Source organism: Drosophila navojoa, chromosome 2, assembly GCF_054131105.1.
Source record: "Drosophila navojoa isolate 15081-1374.11 chromosome 2, UAZ_NAV_1.0, whole genome shotgun sequence".
NCBI lineage: Eukaryota > Metazoa > Arthropoda > Insecta > Diptera > Drosophilidae > Drosophila > Drosophila navojoa.
In genome coordinates this window covers 5847055-5869310 of record NC_142890.1, presented here as the reverse complement: position 1 = coordinate 5869310, position 22256 = coordinate 5847055, and the positions used below count along the sequence as shown (strand labels likewise).

Here is a 22256-nt window from a genome sequence, read left to right as displayed (position 1 = left end):
ATAGTACAGTAAGAATCTGTACACATTACTAAAATTATATGTAAACCAATTTCTACAATAGAGAAGAGATTTTTTGATTGAGATTATCTCAAATCTTGATAAGGATAACATTTACTTTTGGAGAAACAATTTGTTTTAACATAATCATATTTTACGCTGCATGCTTTATTTGGCTATCCTATCGAGAGGTGTGAACAGACTTTTGTGCCGCACTGCCTGGCTATTTGTTTATGCATATGCCCACCTGCTGCCGGTTTTGTCTTTCTACAAATGTTCCGGCCCTTAAAATGAGCCAAACATATTCTTCACTCAATTTCGCTCGCCAAATACAAATTCAATTTTTCAGCATTCAGTTTAATGATCTTATGCTACCTCAGCGAGCCGCGCAACGCCGCGGGAAGCTATCGTGGCGCTGTCAACACCAAGCTGAATGGCCTGTTAACAATTAATTTCCTGTACTCATATATTGGCCAAATTATAGCATATTTCATTACGAGGCGCGCATTTCCCTCGCATGTCTTATGTGTCGGAAAAGTGCATAATTTATTTTCATTGAACACTTTTCATAATGCATCGGCATGCCAAGAATGCCAAAGCAGAGTTTGGGTTTCCATAAACACTTTCTAGTCCACACAGAACGCAAAAACAAACAAAAAGACAGAGGGCTATGCCTCGCACGTCGAAGCTTTTATACGCTTTCATGTCATGTTCTGCGCATTAACACATTACTCCAGCAAATGGATTTATAAATGGGTGAGCTTACTTATTTAACAGTAGCTCCAAATTACTCTTTAGTAATTTCTCACTCTCCTTTCTCTCTCCCACTCTTCCTCTCAATCGATGTCTTTTTCTGATTCCATGCATAAGAACTGTTACTGCTTTATCAATATGTGTTTATCCCAAAAATATAGTAACTAAAATAGAAACAAATATAATATATAAGTATCAACTAATCGGGATTAGCAGTCTTTAGTTAATTTAACTTAATTAGCAAAACTATTACATTCGCACACGCAAAGAACATAAACGATCAACGGGACAGACACGCAGAGACTAATTTGCCTAATTGTGCTAAACCGTCATTTGCACTAATACAACAGCAATTATGAGCTGCCGGCACTTAAAATTCCTTCGCTCACTCCCCCTACAAGTCGTGTTGCCAGTTTAGCCTGTTTCAGGCCAGATCTAGCCTATTCGAAAGTGGTCTAGTCTATTAGCAAAGTGAGGCAGACTTATTGTGTATTTATTAGTATTTATTTGGTATTTATATTATTCTTAAGAGAAGCTAAAATGCTTGAAGTAGCAGAGAGTCTTACCATTGGCTACTCAAGGCTCGACTGCTCAGACTCTTAACTTGCTGCACATTTGAGCACAACGTTGTCTTTGAGTGAACGTCGCCCTATATAAAGGGCAGCAGCTGAGGCATTTCTTCAGTCACCCAGACCTGGTAGGGGGTCAGTCATGCAGTGTAGTAAAGCGAAGTGAAGTGTGTGTAAATATCTAATATCCTCAGACTTGATGGATATTGAAGGGATATACGTATATAGGATTTACGTAAAGGAAGTACGTAGAGGATTACGTAACGGAACTACGCAGGGAAATCACGTAACGGAATTACGTAGGGGAATTACGTAACGGAATTACATAGGGAAATTACGTAACGGAATTACGTAACAGAATTACGTCTTATGTGTCATAATGCATCGGCATGCCAAGAATGCCAAAGCAGAGATTGGGTTTCCATAAACACGTAACGGAATTACGTAACAGGATTACGTAACAGGATTACGTACGGAATTACGTAACAGGATTACGTAACGGAATTACGTAACAGGATTACGTAACGGAATTACGTAACAGGATTACGTAACGGAATTACGTAACAGGATTACGTAACGGAATTACGTAACAGGATTACGTAACGGAATTACGTAGAGAAATTACGTAGGGGGAATACGTCGTTACGTAATGACGTTACGGAATTACATAGGGGAATTACGTAAAGGAATTACGTAACGTAATTACATAGAGGAATTACGTAGGGGATTACATCGTTACGTAATTACGTAACGTAATTACGTATGGGAATTACATTGGGGAATTACTTGCGTTATGACGTAACGGTATTACGTAACGTAATTTCGTAACGGAATTACGTAACGTAATTTCGTAACGGAATTACGTAACGTAATTTCGTAACGGAATTACGTAAATGAAATTTGATAAGCACTAGAGTATAATTTCTTCTCTTTTATTGTCTTTAATAACCCAATTAATTGATCTTTTCTCCCTCTCTCTTTCTTGCTCATTTTAATAGGCGGTCAACTAAAGACGAAAAATGGACAGAAATATGTTTTCAATGGACCGCCATCGGGTGTTTATGTTTCGAAGACGTGTTTGGTCGTCGCAGCCTTCATCATGGTGATAGCTCTGATATTCTCAGTGCTTGTCACCTACTACCTCGCCTCGCACAATCTGCCCGTCATGGAGCCCAGGTGAGTAAGCCACGTTAAGAGCTACACCTAAGAATCTGAGCTGATTGGACTTGTGGGTTTGGCATGCTTATTAATTTTTAGCACATTTTTATTTGTTTTCCCTTTTCTGTTTTTTGCATTCTCCTAATGCGTTTTGGCAAACGAGTTAATTGACTGTCGACTCCGGCGTGACCTCATTTCACGTCCGTCTTGAAAGCGAAAGCAATGATTGGTTTCCCCTGACGCATTTCGAGGTGTGGAAGGGTCAAAGAAGCTGCTTTGGCTGCTTAGCTGTTTGCACAGGCCAAACCCTGCTTGTCCAAATACAATTAAGCACTTTACATAAACTCAAACCCAAAACTTTATACATATATCCTTTTACCCATGCCAATACACAGCGCCCAGGCACAGTCCAAGGATCTCCAGAGTCACGAAAACGATGCAACGAGCGACACGCACGCGAATGCAACGCCCTTGGCAACTGCCAAGTTCGATATACCCGACTGGCTGAAGCAAAAGGAGCCTGCAATCACATCAAAGCCTGAAATACCTGCAGTTGTACCGCCCGTGGGTGATATACCCGTGCAGGAGGAGACCCTGGACACCAATGCAAAGTCTATGGAACGCACGCTGCAGCTCTACGAGGGCTGGCGCCCACTACACTATAGGTGAGTGCAACCCAGAGAACAGAGCAGAGCGGGGGAGGACACAGAAGGGGAGGGGCAACTACTCAGTTTTGCACTTCAGCCCCAATTGAATAATGGCTTCCACGCGACTACTCCTCAAATTAGTTTGCATGCCCGCATTTCAATTGAAAGCCACGCAAAGTGCGCGGCCTGATGGATGGACAGCCGGGCATAAATTGTCGGCGGAGATTTGTTGTCTCCACTGCTTCCGGCTCACATTGTTGCAATTAGCGTCGAGTCTTCTACGAATCGAAATCAGTATAACGCGATTTATACGACGATAATAGCTTATCATTAGGTACTGCAGATGAGCGCGTGTCGGAATACTAAAACGGAATACGGCACGAGTTTTCCCCTCAGATTGTACATATTTAAATTCCTGATATATCTATAAATTTAAATGAATGTGAGTGACTGACTGATTAATTCTTTTATCTGATATGCTAGTTATCTGAGTCAGGGGACTGACAAACTGATTGACTAGTTTAGTATTTTGACTGACTGCCTGACCGAGTGATTAACTGAATTACTTTCCAAGTGGATGCATAGCTGATTGACGGATTGATTAATTGAATTAATTGAAGTTCAGTCAAACAGGCAGCTTTTCGACCATCTCACTCATAGAGTGGCTGATTGTCTAATTGATTGACTAGCGGTTTGATAGCCTTGCTGATTGATTGAATGACGGACCTATTCAAGCACTCTGATTGACTGACTGAGTGATTGTTTGACTCATTGATTGAAGGATATTTCGATTGACTAAATGTTTCGATTATTTACTGTTTATTATGTATTAAATTAAATCCATCCGAACTATTGACTATAAGTATTATCCAATTTTGCCTGATATGTAATTATGAGCCGTTTAACAAGTGCAGTCCTCTTCTTATTGTTATGTCCCATTTTCGATATATCAACAAAATTATTTCGTCATCGATTCAATTCGAGTATAAATGACTTTCGATACGAAAAAAAACTGTCAGCAGTTACCCAACAACAATCATTGAACCCTTGACCCCATGGCGTGTGCTCCATTGTGCATTTCGTAGGACAGTTATTGACGTCATGCCAAAAGATGTTTTGTCAGACACTTCGTAATTATGCTTGAGGTACGATGCAGACCCGCTAAGTGGGTCAAGGATTGAGCGTCGCCAAGAGTGCGCCAGTTGCCACTTAGGCTAAGCACACATCCACGGAGCTCATTCAGCTAATGCAGACATCTAACAACTTGTTCGACAATCGAACACCGCAGGAGCAGACCAAATATGTCCACAATGTGAGCAGAGCTAAACTCACGCGGAATCGCCGCATGCCACTGACCCCTCCCCCTGCCTCTGCCTTGCAAGGCGGCAAACATCTGAGGCCGATCGGAGGCAGTTCTGAGGCAGATCTTTGTGCAGCAGCACGCACGCCAACTGTCAGCACGCCAGATGGGTTGCTTGGTTAGTTAGCTAGAAGATTGGCCGATTGGGCGATTGGGAGATTGGTAGTTGGGGAGATGGGGAGATGGAAGATGCTGCAGCTAATGCCGCATGCATTAATATAATTGACACAGAAATACCCCAAAGACTTGAATTGCGTCTGCCGCGCAGCTGGAGCAGTCAGTGTTGGCTATCGATGCCATTTTGCTGCTCACTACACAAAATCATCGATGCTAACTGATTTTGCAGCTGTTGATCAAAGCAAACGTCCGTCTGTCCACGCGTCTCTCTGTCCATGGCAAATTGCGCTGAACACGCTTCCTGGTTGCCCCCGGGCGCAACAACACATTGTAAACCAATCGACGCAATTAAAAGCCAACAGGCGCAAGAGCACCAAGCAGCACAGTGGCTCCATCTGGCGGCCAGCTCTTGCCAACGGCATTCTTGATAAAATGTGAAGGGAAAGGCGGCCGAACAGAAATTGATCTTCAATTTGATACTCTAGCACTTGACGTTGGGAACTTAGGAGAACTATTTTAGCCACCTTAGATTGCCAAGACTAAAGACAAAGAATATTTATTAGTGGAACTTGAAATTAACTTGTTGTATGTATTGTTGCAGTTCTGTAATTTTTGCGAGTCCAACATTTCCTGTTTACGAAAACATTTCTAGGCAGCTTTAGGAGAACTACTTAAAATTTACGTTTATCAGTTAGAACCAGTGATAATATTTAGATCTACAGAGCAATAGAGTGTCGGTCATTCACACCCGCCTTTTCACATCATTTGCTCTAGTGGCATTTTGTAGCTCGCAATTACAGTTTAGATCCCCGTTCGAATAATTAACACAAACGCCATAGCTGCAATGCGACATATCTCGGTGATTGCCTGACCCGCACTGAGCTGTGCTGATTGATTGGCAGTTTTGATTGAGGCGTCTTGTCGTTTCTGGCAGTGATTAGAGAACTATTTGCACCTGCACTTAAATAGTTGGCTACTGAATAATGCCGAACCGAACCTTTCGACCCATTGCAGAATTGTCATCGAGCCAAATGTCGAGACATCCACTAACAATGGCAGTCTGTCGATTGAAATCGAACGTGATGCCAAGGTCAGCAGCTGGGAGCCCATTGTACTGGACGTGCACAATGTGAGCATCTCTAATGTGCGCGTGATACGAGCGCCCGTTGGCAATGCGAGCGATGAGGTGGATCTGGACTTCGACAGCGACTATGGGGACAGCAATGCCACATTTGTGATTAGGCTGGACAAGGCTCTGGCAGTGGAGTCCAGTCTGCGAGTGTTGCTGAGCCTGGACTTCGTCAGCCAGGTGACAGACACGCTGCAGGGCATCTACAAGACGAGCTACACCAATCCGGATACGAAACAGTTGCAGTAAGTAAAGCAGATATCATAACTTGTAAAACCTTTATCTCTATACTCCTCCTCTTCCTCCTCCTCATCTTTTGTAGATGGGTCATTAGCACTCAGTTCTCGCCCATTGATGCTCGACGCGCCTTCCCCTGCTTCGATCGCCCCGACATGAAAGCCAACTTCACCGTCAGCATCGTTCGGGATACCAAGAAGACAATGTGTTTGTCCAACATGCCCAAATATCGTAGCAGGTAAGCGCAATGAATATGAACTGGCTCGAATTTTTTAATAATCCCAAATCATATTAAACTCTTCCTCTCACAGTTCCCATCGCCTTGGCTATATACGCGACGACTTCCTGACCACGCCCCGCATGCCCACCTACCTCTTGGCCTTCATTGTCTCCAATATGGTTGACTCGAGCTATGGTGAGCTGGACAGCGCCCTTGAGCCGCGTGTGGAGATCTGGACGCGACCCACATTTGTGGACATGACCAACTATGCATATAAGATGGTGCGCAAGTTCCTGCCCTACTATGAGGAATACTTCGGCATCAAAAATCAGCTGCCCAAGATTGATTTGGTTTCGGTGCCGGACTTTGGCTTCAGTGCCATGGAGAACTGGGGTCTGATCACCTTCCGTGACTCGGCGCTGCTGGTGCCCGAGGACCAGGAGCTGGCCTCCTCGTCGGAGCACATGCAGTACGTGGCTCAGATCATTGCCCATGAGCTGGCACATCAGTGGTTCGGCAATCTGGTGACGCCCAAGTGGTGGGACGATCTCTGGCTGAAGGAGGGCTTTGCCTGTTACATGAGCTACAAGGCTCTCAATCACGTGCATCGCGAGTTCCAGATTATGGACACGTTCACTGTGCTGGTAGGTAGACGCCCAGTTGTAGACAGAATTCCCACACTAATTCCTTTTTAAATTGGCAGGAATTCAAGGAGTCGATGCAACATGATGCCACCAATACATCTCATTCCATTTCCTTTGATGTGAAGACCTCGAGCGATGTGCGTCGCATCTTTGATCCCATCAGCTACTCGAAGGGCACGATTTTGCTGCGCATGCTGAACTCCATTGTGGGTGATGAGGCCTTCCGTGCGGCTACCCAGGATCTGCTGAAGACTTTTGCCTACGAAAACATGTCACGCGATGATCTCTGGGCGTTCCTCACGCGCCATGGTCATGCGAAAGGCACGCTGCCCAAGAGCATGAACGTGAAACAGATCATGGACTCATGGATAACACAGCCGGGCTACCCGGTGGTGCACGTGGAGCGCAATGGTGCGGATTTGGTGCTGCGACAGGAGCGTTATCTGCTGCCCTCTCGCAATCCCTTGGACACCAGTCGTTGGTTCATACCCATTACCTATGAGACGGACGAGCTGCACAAGGGCGACAATATACCCACGCATTGGATGACCCAGGACCAGGAGCAGCTGCTGATCAACGATGTCTTCACCTCCGCCAACAACAGCGACAACGTTGTGTACCTGAATTTGAACCGGCAGAGCTACTATCGGGTCAACTACGACATGACCTCCTGGCTGGCTCTGAAGAAGAACTTCAGCACACTGCCACGCATCACTCGCGCTCAGCTGCTGGACGATGCACTGCATCTGTCGCAGGCCGAGTATCTGCCATACGATATACCGTAAGCTGAATATATCAATTGGAAAGCTTTCTTTAGAACTAATTCTAATTAAAATATTCCAGTTTGACTTTCTTGATGGAGCTGTTCACGGCCGTGGACGATGAGTTACTGTGGAGCGCAGCTAAGCCGGGTCTCAACTATCTCATCTACAATCTGAAACGGGAACCAGCCTATGAGACCTTTAGGGTAAGTTGAACTTCAGTTTAATATAATTCATCATTCATCACTTACTTTTCTCTCTGCTCCCTCTAGGCTTTCATGAAGTTCATAGTGCGTCCGGCCTTCGATCATTACGGACTCAACGAACCGGACAATGAGTCGCATCTGCAGCTGAAGCACCGCGCCTTGGTTGCCAACTTTGCTTGCAAATTCAACTACGATCGCTGCACGCAGGTGGCACAGATGAAGTTCCGTGAATGGATGCGCGATCCCAAAAGGAATCCGTGAGTAGATCAGACTACAGCGACTACAGTTGTCAATAGCTAATTTAATATTCGATTACAGCATTAAGCCCAATCTGAAGTCGGTCATCTATTGCACAGCCCTGGCGGAGGGCTCCTATCCGGAGTGGTACTTCGCCTACAAACAGTACAAGAGAACGAACAGTGCCTCGGAGAAGGAGGAGATACTCACATCCCTAGGCTGCACCACCAAGCCCTGGCTGTTGTCCAAGTAAGAGATAGAAAATGGCAGATATATGTGATGGAAATTAAAATATTATTGGCTCTTTAGATATCTGAATTTAACTGTGAACTCCACGTCGGGCATACTCAAGCAGGATGGCGCCTTGGCCTTCCGTGCCGTCGCCTCCAATGCCATTGGCTATGAGATAGCCTTTGATTTTCTGCAGACCAACATCAAGGAGATAGCCGAATAGTGAGTTGCGCTTATATCTAAATTATATGTATAATATAATATAATATAATATATTGACATTTCGCATTGCAGCTATGGCGATGGCTTCTCGACGATAACGGAGATGATCAAGTCGCTGACCATCTACATGAACAAGGACTATCATAAGCAGCAGCTACAGGCCTTGGCCGCCAATTGCCGCAAGCTCGGCCTGAAGGCCGTCGAAATTGCCATCGGACTGGCCATGGAGCAGGTGAATGACAATATCTATTGGCGCACCCACTCCTACGACAGCCTCAAAGGCTTCCTCGAGGCCATTGTCAGCGAGTTCCAGATCAACATCTTCTAGGCCACACGACCTCATTGACGCAGCTTTTTTAACCAAATGCTACATTTTCTTCAACAGCCTCAATATAATTTTAGCAAACAAAACAAAATCAATACATGAAACGAATTATTTGCGAAAAGTGATATAAACATGTAAGTTAGCCAGCTTAGTTAAGATAGCCAGCATCTATATGACTATAGATCCTCTACTTTTTGCAAGTATCTGTATATTTATTTAATTTATAAGTTCGTTCTACTTCAGTCTATTGTAAATTATTTTTGAGTTTCTTGCAACGTTCCTGTTTTGAATAGAAAAAAAACTATAGTTTATTATCACAACAATAGCCAAATAGAAGGAAAAAGAAAGAAAGAAATTCATTTCATTCCGGCGGTCAAAAGTTGAAAATATCATCAAATTGTTTCCTAATGCTGCTTGGGTAAAATATTAACAAATGAAATACACTTGAAACTCTACTACTAAGCCATTTAGTACTAAGTCAAACTAAATTAAATATCTTAAATTTGTATTAAGTCCAACACACACACACAAACAAACAAAATGAGAATGAAAAACTTCTCCCCAAGAGCTCGGAATTTTAGTTTTTATTTTTGCTATCACAAAGGATGAACGAAGTGCTGCCTTAATTGGATAGTAGACGGAGGAGTGTCCTTAACGCAAAGTTTCAAAGTATTGCGAAAGTTAAACTTAAATTCATATATATATAAATAATGTTAATGTAAAAGTTATCTATTATAAATTTTATAATGCGTAACACTAAATATATATTCGCTTAGTGCACAACCATGTAAATAAGTTTTAAAGCATATTTAACTAAAAACGAATAAATAAACCATGTAATTACGTACATTTTAATTTGACTTTTCCCTCTATCTGTACCTGGTACATTGTACCTGGGATTTCTTTAGTAGGCACCCAATATGATTATTTAAACTAGGCGCCAACGATATTTTCCCAATATTTTTTTATATATCATGTTTTGAATTAACGGGCAAAACTATCAAAATAACGACAAAAAATACCACACGAGTCGTTTTTGCCATTTTGCCATAGCAAGCAGCTTCTCGCTGTAAGCAATTTAATCTGAAGAAATATACAGATTGGAGTTTAGCTAGTAAGACCTATTGAGACCACAATAAATTATGTTGAATATAATTAAAAAATATTAAAAATGATTGAAATCAACAAATTTTTATTTATTTTTTATACTGCATTTGAAATTTTAGGCTGTGTGGCAACATGTGGGTATTATGCCTGAGATACTAACGGATGTCAGTATTTTCTCAGAAATACTAACATCTTAACCGTGCAACTCTGCTGTTGCACGTTGCAGCTCGTTGAGATCTTAAGCATTCGTTTTGAATTTTACGCTGAAAGTAAAAATTCAGTTAACAAAAAAGACAATTTCAAAAATTGAATAAGAAACTGCATTTATCAACCAAAAAGTATGTATAAGTTATAATTGAATATAATATTCTCAATAATCCAAAAAACATTTCTAGTGTATAGCGAGCGGAAAATTTGGACGTCCACCGAGGAGGACATATTCCTGCGCATCTGGCAAAATAATTTGGTAGCTATGAACAACGGAAAAAGTCAGACAGACGTTTGCAAAGAAGTTCTCTTTGAGTTTAGAGATAAAGGGATGTATGCCACGCTGGATAATATAAAATCCAAAATGCAGTCGTTCAAGCGAAAATATAATAGGTAAGTATAGTAGACTGAGAATCGCCAGAGGTGTATTAATCAGGGTACCATTAACATATATTCAATATCTCAGAATCATAAGAAAACCGAATGCATCAAAACAATGGATACATATGGATAGGATGGCCATAATAATGGAATATCCGGAACGAGTTGCAGCCATAAACTTTGAGACTGAATACGACTCACACAGCTCAAGTGAGCTTTATAAAAAAAATAAATAATATATAATAAATTTTATATTCATTTTAATCACAGATTTCAATGTGCCCAGATTTGATGATTTTTCGCCCAGGCAATATGCAGAAGTTCAAGTTGAAATCGAGGACATGCGGACATCGTTTTCCCGAACGACGACCCGTGTCACATTCGAAAAAAATTTCGTTACTAACGATTCGACTATAGCTGCATCTAGAGCAATTGTGAATAAGCCCGGAAGAAAGCGCAGATGTTGGGGCCAGAAAGAGGAAGTAATATTCTTGGATGTGTGGAAGAAATATTTCAGAGATTTAGCAAGCGCTCAAACAAAGTTAAATATTTATAAGAAAATGGCGGCAGACCTCAAAAGCAAGGGCGTTCAGATCAGATGCTATGACGTAAACTCGAAAATGCAATCGTTTATTCGTAAATTTTGGTAAGATGGTCATTGAAGTTATATATTTACGCATGCGGCTTATCAAATGTAAATTCTATTTGCAGCAAAGAGAGTAATATATTTGGTAATAAATCTAAGTGGGTTCACTATGCCAACATGCGCAAAATGTTGGGCCCTGCACAGACCCCGAAGCCGCATGGACCTAAAGCTCTATACTGCCCTCAGCCTAGCTCTTTTGAGTACTTTACCAATTACTCTCCTAAGCCCAACTTTATTGATTGCTCTAACGATTCCTTTGCCAATGACAACATAATCGATTCAGAACTTGATAGTCCTTCGCCTGAGCGTGCAAGCTACTACAACAATTCCTTCACTGGTAACCAGCCAATCGATACAGACAACGAGAAACGCTTAGAGCGAGCTAATGAGAATGAATTGGGAATTAGGAATACCTCAGATCAGTTGGATAATGCACAGGACGCTTGCTCTTTAATATACCCAGAGAGCCTTGCGATAGTGAAGATGGAGGAGGGTCAGCCGATGGAACAGCCAATCAATTTAGGTGAAGCGATCACCAGACCAGAGCAAATAGAACAATTTGGTAGTTTTATTACCAAAGAACTAAATTTGCTAAACGACGATCTCCTAGAAGAGGCTAAAGCAAGAATTTCCGATATCATGTGCATTATGCGTATGAAACAAGCTCAACAAAATACACAAGACAACTAAATACATTTATTCGTAAGATTCATTGAAATGTGAGGAACAGTATTGTGAATTTATAATTAAGATTGATTTTTTTTTTTTTTATTTTGTGATAATAAAAACCAAAAAATAATTTCTGCACAGGCAAATGAAAAAATAAGTACATGAAGCAAGTACAATAAAAGAAATCCAATGAAATAAACATATAATGATTTTTTAAATTTATTTATTTGAGTTTACGTAAATTACATGTCGATAGAGATAATAAAAAACATAATACATCATAATCGTAATAATCATCTTCATAAGTGTTTGCTTAAGTATTAAATAATTGTTTAAGAGATTTTCTCGCACTTTTTATTTTCAATATTTGTCGTAAGTAAATTTAGTTGATACCAAATCGTTGATGAAAATTAAATTTTAATTTTTTTGTTTAATTGATGACAATGGCGCGCAAACATTATTTTAAAGTCGAAAACATACGTTGATTTCGTTTTCTTGATATTTTTCTTGATTTTTATGTACAAATAACAAAAAATAATAATCACTTATAGTAATGATAGGCAAAGAGTTAAAATTAAACAAAGACAAACACAAAATTTCTTGGACCCTGGAACAGACGATCGGTTCACACATAGTCGGGAACAATTGGATGGGGCTGGGATTAGGGGTTGTGGTTCATATATCTATGCATGTGTATATATATATTATATATGATTGTTTGGCCTTAGCCTAGACATCGATCTGGAATGGGGAGCCGGGTATATGGTCTTCGCCCCATTTGATTAGGAGCACGTACTGTCCGCGATCGCGCACCAGATACTGCACATTGTAGTTGTTGTGGCCAGCGTGCTTGACATGGAACTCCTCGCACGGTCCCTTTGGTCCGTACATACCCACGTACAGGATGTTATTGCCTGAACAGAGAGAATACGTTTAGAGAAAATTCATATTTATGTCACCAATTGCATCAATTGTCACTCACCCGCATCTGTGGCAGAGATGCTGAACTGGTTCTGCTTGCCAATGTAGGCCTTCTTTAGGCCCATGCCCTTGGACACAACCTTGCTGGCGTCGGACTTGAAGGTGGGCAGATGGACACCAGTGTTCTTGCCGCCCTTGGCCACCTTCTGGACGGTCTCCACAATCACTGTGGACGTCTCCTGGGCGCCCTCGTCGGCCAGCCTTTCGCCGGTGGCGTGCACCTTGAAGGGCGAGCCCACGATATGCATGTTGTTGTATTTGACCGTGATGTAGTGCTCGCCGGGCAGCAGTGGGGTGTAGCGCACCTTGTAGCCCTCCTCAACCTCCGTGCAATCCATGGCCACCTTGGATGGGCCATCGATGGAGACGGCCAGTGTGCCAACGCCCGCATTGCACGTGTTGATGATGAAATCGGCCTTGTGTCCAGTCTTCACTTCGTCCAAGCCGCTGCCGGTGGCATGCACAGCAGCCGGATCGGCCACATCCTTGCCTACCTTGATTCTGAATGGCGAGTCGGGTATGTGCACACCGTTGAACTTGACGTGGATGGCGTGGATGCCGTTCTCACGTGGATAGAAGCGCACCGAGTACATATCGCCGTCGATCACCTGGATGAAGCAATCGTCGTCGGTGCCAGATGGGGCCACAATCTTGGCATCCAGCTCACCCTTGGCGCCGTTCTTGCGCACCATGAACTGATAGGGCGCATCGGCCTGGATGTTGCCCTGTGGGAACTGCTGCACCTCCAGCTTGTGGGCGTCGCCGGCATCGGGCGAGATGTACACCTTGAAGGGCGAGTCTGGGATGTGGCGGTCGTTGAACTTGAGGCCCACACGATACTCGCCAGGCTCGGTCACCTTGTAGGAGACATCGCAGCTGCCGTCCTTGCGATCCTTGAACTCAATGTCGGCCTTGCTGGGACCCTCCACTGAGATAGCCAGCGAGCCGCCGCCAGCCTCACGTGTCCACACATTGAACTCGGCAGCCTCGCCGACAACGCCGCGCTCCAAGCCAGAGCCGCCAGCCTTCACCAAGTGACTGCCCGAGTCGCGCAGTGGACCCACTGTGAACTGGAAGGGCGAGCCGGGGATGTGCATCTCAGAGTAGCGCACCGAGACGGTGTATACGCCCAGTTCCTTGGGCACAAAGTGCACCGAGTACAGACCATCCTCGATCTCCTGGATCTCGGCGTCTTCAGTAACATTGCTGGGCGATGTAACGCAGGCAGCCAGATCGAAGGAAGTGATGCCGGGCATCTTGAAGGTCAGCTTGCACTGGCTGCCAATTTCAGTGATGGGCACCGCGTCGCGCTCACGCTGAATCTTCTCACGCTTGCGATTGCTGCCCTCGCCGGCCACCTTGACGGTGAAGGGTGAGCCCTCGACGTGATGATCGGCAAACTTCAGATTGACAATGTAGTAGCCGGGCTCCGTGGGCTTGTAGGAGATGTTCAGTGTGCCGTCATCCTTGTCGGTGCACTGGATCTCCGCCTTGCTGGGACCCTCAATGGACACCGAGAGACCACCGAAGCCGGCGTTGCGTGTGTCCACGGAGAAAATGTTGTCGCTGTGCGTCTGTCCCTCCTTGAGGCCATTGCCGCTGACCTTAACCTTCTTGGCGTCGCCCACCTCGCGCTCGCACACGGTCACCTTGAAGGGCGAGTTGTTGATGTGCTTGCCCAGCCGCTTCACCGACACCATATGCTCGCCGATCTCACGGGGCGTGAACGAAATGCCAATGTTGCCGGTGGGCATGCGCTTGAGGAAGCAGGGCTCCTCCAAGCCGCTGGGCGCCTGGATGGAGGCGTTCAGAGCGCGCAGATCATCGTCGGTGATGTCGCCGGGCATGGTCACCTCCGAGCAGGAACCAACCGAAATCTGGTTACGCTTGCGACCCTCACCTGTTATCTTGGCAAAGTAGGGTGAGCCCTTGATGTGCTTGTCGCCGAAGCGCACCGACACCTGGTATTCACCTGGAGCGGTGGGCAGATATTGCACCGAAACAGTGCCGTCTTTATTGTCATGATATTTGATCTGTAAAATCATAGAATTGTATATGACTGAATTCACACACTGTTCTCTAAACTTACGTCTGCCTTGCTGGGTCCCTCGACGGCCATGGTCAGACCGCCAGCGCTGGCGCCCTTGGTGGAGATGGTAAAGTTAGCGGGTTCACCGGTGACACCGTGCGTCAGGCCGGGTCCATAGGCGGTCACATAGCCGGATGTTATAGAGTCCACATGGAATTTGAATGGAGATCCTGTCAAAAGAAATAAGTAAGGATGAGTAAAACGTTGTTTTTTTTTTTTAGGATCGGGTAATACTCTAATGTCCCAGGAAAAGTAAATATAAATATAAAATATTCCATTTTATCTCAATTATATATTTACCTTGAACAGGCTCGCCATTGTATTTAACAACCAGCTCGTGGGAGCCCTCCTCACGAGGTTCGTACTTCACGGAGACCGTACCATCACGGTTATCCTGAATAATGGGTTTATCTACCTTACCACTTGGCATTCTGACTTCAGCTGCAAATGAATCGAACGATATTTTCACATTAGTCAAGCGATCTCAACAATTAACATAACCTCAAAGCAAGCACAAGAAAAAAGGGGTGTGGCCCTATATAGGTCACATCGAAAGAAACATATCCATGAAGTATATAGAAATCAACACTTTGTGTAGGCGTTTCCAAAAATGCTCCCAGCTCAATATTCCTCAACGATATCATAATTTAGATTTTTATAGGCGAACTAGCGTGACAATATTTATTAAATTTATCTATTTCGGTATTCAAAAACATATTATTTTTGAAAATATTTATGAATTCTGATGACGCAGCACAGTTAAAATTAATGGGAACAAATGTTTTTGCACTCGGAACTGGAAAGCGGCGAAAAAGTTTATTTCGAAATTTTAATTAAAATGCCGAAAGTATTTTTAAACAGGATATGGATACTAATTAAAATATTTTTATCCACAAATATTTCTTTTTTTTTGATTACAGTTCTTTTCGATTTGCCTTGAAAATATTTTTGTTTATTCACATACTATTTGAACCACTGTATATATTTAGTATATCCTTTTTATAATCCTTGGTATAGAATTTCGATTTAAAAACACTTCTCAACACAGCGACTGCTCCGCACGAACTGAGTTCACAGTAATCTTTCGACTTTCTGAAGAAATTTTCAGCAACGCCTACAATTGGTTTTATACTTTCCCACGCAGTCGCCAGAGGAAAACAAGACAAAAAAATGAAAATATCTGTCCCGGATGTTTTGAGGTCAAATATAGGACACTCTCTTTTCTAGCTCGTAGCCACTTATGTATAAGATACATATACACAAATATATATGGTTATATATAAGCAGTATATATATATCCAGAGATCGTCTGTGCCAGATTTGACGAGAAGTTTCTATTGATCAAACAAACTGGAGGAATATCTCTTGGACAAACACACTGTGGCACGAGCCCATACTTATAATCAAATTTATTTTATATTCTGGGAAACCTATTTATAACACATTATATACTCTGACTGGTGGTATTTATATATAGTATTCCCGAAAATACTTTCCACCTTATATACATACTTCTCGCGTTCAGGAATCTTATATAGAAAGTCTAGCATAGGATCATTAATTTTAAAGGCCTGGCACATAAGACGCCACAAATTCTGAGAGAAATCTACCCGCATATAAGACATCTTCAAAAACAAAAATAAACAATAAATACAATAAATATAAATTATCTGATGGAAAATAGCATGATTCATAGCTGAAAAACACTTTTGTTGTTTATCAAATTATGAGTGCTTTTATTTATATACTATGTATATCATAAATAATTGCTCAATAAATAAAAACATACATAAGTGTTGACATGTTTTTTGCTTTAATTTATATCAGGGCTGGAAATGCTGAGTGTATCAATGTTTCGGAAACAAGTTCATTCTTTGAGATTTGTTTTGGTGGGATGGATCTATACACTATGAGTTTGAGGATCATTTTTTAAAATGGATCTTGTGTAAAAAAATAGAATTTTAATGTAGTCAGTATATATGTATTTATGCCATGTAATTTGTCTCACAAGCTTTTAAATTTTAAACCCAACTAACCAATGCTTAAGCAATTTATTCAATTAACATGTCGGTTCAAAGAACTGTGAACTGAGGAGCTCCAATATATTATATATAGATTTTCCTAAAGATGCTTTCATAGCCTTGATAATCAACCTAATATACATTAATATAGTATATGCCTACTGCCCCATTTGTTATACACTTTATCCAAGAAGTATTTTCAACATAAATTTCAAGATGTATTTTTAAAGAAAAGTCAGCGTTTTTGATATTTTGATTTTGATATTTCAGATATTTATAGTGCTAATGATTCGCCATGTTTTGATACACCGAAAAAAAATAAATAAAATGACACGATAAAATAAATAGCCGCGGCTAATCGCTGAACTAAAGCAAAACCACGGACTGGTAAACAGACATAAATCAGACAGAGGGAAACGTGTCGCGTGCCTGTCCAATGTTAAGCAAATTCTCAAAACAAAACAATTGGATGGACGGGTGGCAAAGCGGCGGCGGAAGAAAATCAAAAAGAAAATGTTTGGCATTAGTGCCAAGTGGAACGCCTTTAGGTTCGAAACAATTGAAAATTGAAAATTTATTGGCGCACGTTTCTTGCTGATGTGAAACAATTAAACTGACATTTGGTGGATTGGCAATGAGAGTGTGTTAAGCTGTGGAGAATCAAAAGCCAAATTCCAAGCACAAATTTTATATAGTCTGAAGCATCTGCGTTCAGCTGTTCAATATCATAAAATGGAAATGACATGTAAAATGCAAATAATCCGAAATATTTTGTTCAAAGAACTTTTTGCAAATTAACGATCAAAATGTTGCGCTGAGTGCGTGCAGAGAAAATTTTTAGAAAATATCTCTCGATATAGGTATATACTATACACAGAGCAGCATATAAATATGTTATGGGAAATTAGAAAATACCAGCAAGAACGCATAAAAAATGCTGGCAAGACAACTCTATCTAGCTGTTCGCATGGCCATTTTCATTAGACGAATAAGAACGAACGAAGAAATGTGTATGAAAATGAAAATAAATAGAAATAATTTTTGATTATTTATGTTTGAACATTTGTTGCTGTCCGTCCCAGTTGTCGCCCATCTTCAGTGGCACGCCCCCTTGCCCACAGAGCTACCTGCGGCACCTATTGCGGCTGCCCATTGAAGCATGGGAATCTGCTGGGCAGTGCCGTCCTCTTGGCTTCTTGGCATCATCTGTCTAATGGGCGCTGGCAATACAAATGAAAGATTTAATGACTCTCAAGCCGTTCGAGTCAAATGGCGACGTGAACGCATATATGTTTTCGATATATCAGCAAAACTTTGCGCCATTTGCAGATACGAAAAGAAAAATGTAGAAAAGCATACACTGGCCAACAAAAATGTGTGTTTAAACTGTTGCTTAATATATAAATATGTAAATGTATGTACATATATCATAAATAAACCATTTTCTGTAGAGCTCTAATATCTACTTTTTTTTTTATTTTTTAATAATTTATTTTATTTTTAATATTTTTTTTTTTCATTTTACTGTTTATATGGTATTCACTTTTATTTTCATATTGATTATTTATTTATTAATATTATTTTTATAGATTACCTAAATTTTTTTTAATTTATCAGAGCAGTCAATTTTTGTAATCTTTTAAAATGTAAAAAAAAAAAAAATATTTTGAATATTTATTTTTAATAGATGCGAAAACCTATTGTATATATTGTGTCTACAAATACAGCATCTCGTCACACACTTTGTTAAGTAATTAAAATTTATTATGAAACAAAAATATAAATTTTTACGAACATGCAATGACTTTAAAGCGATTCAAGCCCCAAATCTTTCAAAATGTTTCAGTACAATTAGAATATATATACTGTGCATGTAATAATAAATTATGCACTTTCAGCACTTGTTGGCTAGTGTAAGCTATAATTTATGCATGAAGCACACGCAGCAGCAGCACTGCACAAGGGGCCAAACGAATTTTACGCTTTGTTGCAAACTCTGATAATAAATCATAGAATTTAATTTGCAGCAACGAGCATAATGCCAGCCAATAGACAAATGCGTTGCTCCGATATACGTATACATATATACTACAAAAGATATATCTGAAATGCTTTTGCTCATAATTCAAAATTGCATTGCTTGATGTGGGGGTGTGAGTCTTAGTGTATGTAGGTGTGTGTGGGTCGTAATGTGTGCTGATGTGTGTGGCCAAGCGCCGCCTTCAAACGGAGACATTTGGTGAGATTTTGGCCATTAACACAAATGAGAAGACATTTTTGTGGCTTTAGTCAGCGGAATTGGGTTTATTGACGGCAAAGTCGTGGACGTCATTTCGGCCTGGCAAAATTTCAAAATAGTAAAATCAAATGTATCCATATATATATATAAATATAATTATTTATAAGTATATATGGAAGCAACCACAAGATATTTTGGTATATGTTCAGTGGGGCAGAGACAACTCCATCGAATGGAATGTGCACTACCATTTGATTGATCTTCCTATGCAGTTTAAGTTTGATTTAATTTCTATCAAGTTATTTTCAGGGAAATTTGTAAACTTAAAATAAATGTAGGATAATTATCAAAAAATTTAAAAAATAAGCATAGATTCAATACATTTTGTAAATGTAGATGAATATTTCACATTTATTTTTTATTTATTTAAATTTTATGTATTTTATGAATTTATTTTTTTATTTTTCACATTTTTGTTGCAGTTTTATATTGACCTATGGGTTTTGTATCTATTTTTTTAACTGTGCAATTTTTTAACTAAAAACAACTTGGAGTTTATTACTACGTTTTTTTTTTTTTTTTAGCGAAAATTTGTGCTGCATTCAAAGTTTGAGTTTTTTTTTACCTTGATGTGTTACAATTGAAAAAGATGATTTGAAATTCAAGGGCATAAAATCTGAACCATTTAATCCTTGATTCTCCGGTATGATGGTCTCATTGAAGTAGACGTGTGTACGCTCCGGATGATCGCGCTCAGAGACGGTCACTTTATAGTAATTGGATCGAAAATAGTATGAATGATCGGCCCAGGTCGCTTCCGGCGTGGGTGGCTTTTCAGATAACCAACTGAAGTGCATTTTGTAAAGGCAATTTTCGTTTTGATATTTATTTTTTTAATTTTTATAATTTTATAATTTTAGTGTTATTTTGTGAGTTTCGAAACACGTGTTTTTGGGTTTTGAAATAAAGACACTTAAAATTTAGAACAATTTAATTTTAACAGCACGTCGAATGTTGTGCGCATTTTAGCTGAGCAGCGGGCAGCAGCAAGGATATGCAGACACACTTTTTTCCTTTTTGGGCATATCCTTGCTGATCCTGGCTGAGCAGCACAAAATGGGCAAACAATTGAAAGGATTTGACAACAAGAACTGAACACTCACGCGCTTAAAGGGAAATTACAAACGCGTTATATAATAGCATATGGCTAGAATTACAATTGAATAGAAGCTACAACAAAATGTCTTTCATCAAGTCCTGTGCGCGAATATCCTTAACACTCAGACGCATAAGGAACAACAACAACACACACAGACGCACACGCACACACTGAATTGCTGAATTTAAGTGCAGAATTTAATTATGCTGCTCAATTAATGTGTTTGACACGATTTGAAATTTGCCAGCGACGTTTTCTTTCTCAAAAGGTCCACGCGTCTCTACGTCCCGATTTCAAGTGAACATCGACAGTTCCAAATTGAAATTAAGGCCAATATATAAAAGCATGCCAGTTCCTAGCACAGAGATGCGTCTCTACAGCAGCAGCAGCAGCAGCTGAAGCAGCGACGTTGGCAGCATAGATCAGCCAACACACACACAACCATACCCACACACACACACACACACACACACACACTTATGGATCTGGCAAAATATATGGCTGCCGATGTTGAGGCCTGCTATAAAGTAGGCAGCAGCAGCAGAGCCAATGAACGATATATAAAATATATAAAAAAAAAATAAAATAAATAAATTGGAAATATTTGCCATATGACAAGTGTGTGCGTCTGTGTGTGTGTGTCTGTGTGCGTTTGCATGCATATATGTATATAGAGAACATAGCTAAAACATTCGAGCTGAACATGTCCTAGTATTTGTCTCTCTGGGACATTTTAACAGTTGTCATTTCGAATTTCGTATTTCGTATTTCGAACTCGAAACTTGCACATATAAAATTAATTTATGCATTTCGAAATCATATCTATCTACCTCACTCTCTGCCTTTCTCTCTCTCTCTCTCTCTCTCTCTTTCTCTGTTTGTGTATATTGTAAAGGAAATAGAATTTATTACTTATTGCTGCACAGACGACATCAAACTTATTAATATTTGCCCATTAAAAATGTTTAAAAATAATTTCGATATATATTTTTTTATGTCCAGCTATAAAACATTAAAAAAAAATGAGATATACAAAAAATTTTGTGGAATGTCGAAAATGCTTGGAACATTATGTCAAACGGTATTTGAGATTTTTTCTATAGTCTATATGATATTAATTGTGTAAACGCGTATCGATAAATATGTGTGTATGTAGATAGATATGTGTATATAGATATGTGTGCATATCTATATATTCTTATGTAATTGATTTTGTATTTGGTAAATCTTAAATATATTTGGCATTGACATCAAAATGCAATTGGCCAAAATCAATCAAATAAGTGCAGCAAAACATTTAGAATACAATTAGTCAACAAATTTTAAATTTGAAAATCAATTTAATATAACTAAATTTTGTTTAATTTGCAAATGAGCTCAATTAAGACAAAAATTGGCAATAAAGTAAGCACTTTATAAGAAATAAAATAAAAAATAAATAAAAAACTAATTCTGTTCCATTTAAAGCCCAGTTTGTAATATATTTATAAATATATTATAAATATTAGTACATAGTACACATTTCAAATCGGAATGAAATCGTTTACTTCTAAGACTGTATTCTATTCTGTGCAGTTATTTCTATTTAGAGCTATGCATACATAGATTATACTCAAGCAGTTCCACTGAGAGAGTTAAGAAGACTTTCAGCCACAAGTTGTGAGTGAATAAAGTTGGTTCACTCGACAGCTCGTCGCCCTGATGAGCTATGAATAATGAGTGCGACAAATGCGCAACAAATAATGTCATTTGGGCAAAACGAATCATTTACAATGAACCATCTTCAAACGAAATGGAGCGCAGCATTAAAGCGTTGCACGTTCCACATGTGCCACAAACAGGGGCGACACTTGAGGCTTGGCCGTACAGCAAACGGTGGGCAGTTTATTGATTTTCGCTGCCACAAATGAAACGTGGCCGCCGTGCACGGCACGATCTTTAATG

At 40.5% G+C, this 22256-nt stretch overlaps 3 protein-coding genes across 18 annotated transcripts in view; 2 read left to right on the top strand and 1 right to left on the bottom strand.

Moving 5' to 3' along the window:
* The window catches only part of LOC108659922 (aminopeptidase N), a 40762-nt gene extending 31102 nt beyond the window's left edge, over window positions 1–9660 (top strand). For all 6 annotated transcript variants that reach the window (XM_018113096.3, XM_018113094.3, XM_018113095.3 and 3 more), the window contains 11 exons: window positions 2318–2495; window positions 2873–3142; window positions 5616–5975; window positions 6053–6205; window positions 6279–6831; window positions 6891–7612; window positions 7675–7798; window positions 7865–8055; window positions 8117–8284; window positions 8345–8488; window positions 8561–9660. In XM_018113096.3, the coding sequence (XP_017968585.1) occupies window positions 2318–2495; window positions 2873–3142; window positions 5616–5975; window positions 6053–6205; window positions 6279–6831; window positions 6891–7612; window positions 7675–7798; window positions 7865–8055; window positions 8117–8284; window positions 8345–8488; window positions 8561–8816 (3119 nt within the window). In that variant the 3' untranslated portion in view covers window positions 8817–9660. The remainder of the gene's footprint in view (window positions 1–2317; window positions 2496–2872; window positions 3143–5615; window positions 5976–6052; window positions 6206–6278; window positions 6832–6890; window positions 7613–7674; window positions 7799–7864; window positions 8056–8116; window positions 8285–8344; window positions 8489–8560) is intronic.
* Window positions 9661–10063: 403 nt separating this feature from the next.
* On the top strand, window positions 10064–11883 carry LOC108659113 (uncharacterized). Its single transcript, XM_089256589.1, is given in 4 exon segments — window positions 10064–10088; window positions 10316–10520; window positions 10594–11154; window positions 11220–11883. Coding segments are annotated over 4 exon segments (1416 nt in total). The 3' UTR covers window positions 11845–11883.
* Window positions 11884–12238: 355 nt separating this feature from the next.
* Window positions 12239–22256, bottom strand: part of cher (filamin A protein cher) — a 37151-nt gene continuing 27133 nt past the window's right edge. For 8 of the 11 annotated variants that reach the window (XM_089256405.1, XM_089256406.1, XM_018111683.3 and 5 more), the window contains 4 exons: window positions 15194–15334; window positions 14894–15063; window positions 12806–14837; window positions 12239–12737 (listed from right to left, as the gene is read on the bottom strand). In XM_089256405.1, coding sequence (XP_089112531.1) covers window positions 12553–12737; window positions 12806–14837; window positions 14894–15063; window positions 15194–15334 — 2528 coding nt within the window. In that variant the 3' untranslated portion in view covers window positions 12239–12552. Of the gene's footprint in view, window positions 12738–12805; window positions 14838–14893; window positions 15064–15193; window positions 15335–19778; window positions 20258–20316; window positions 20640–22256 lie in introns of those variants that run through there. The other 3 variants (XM_089256408.1, XM_089256407.1, XM_018111687.3) reach the window with 3 other exon arrangements.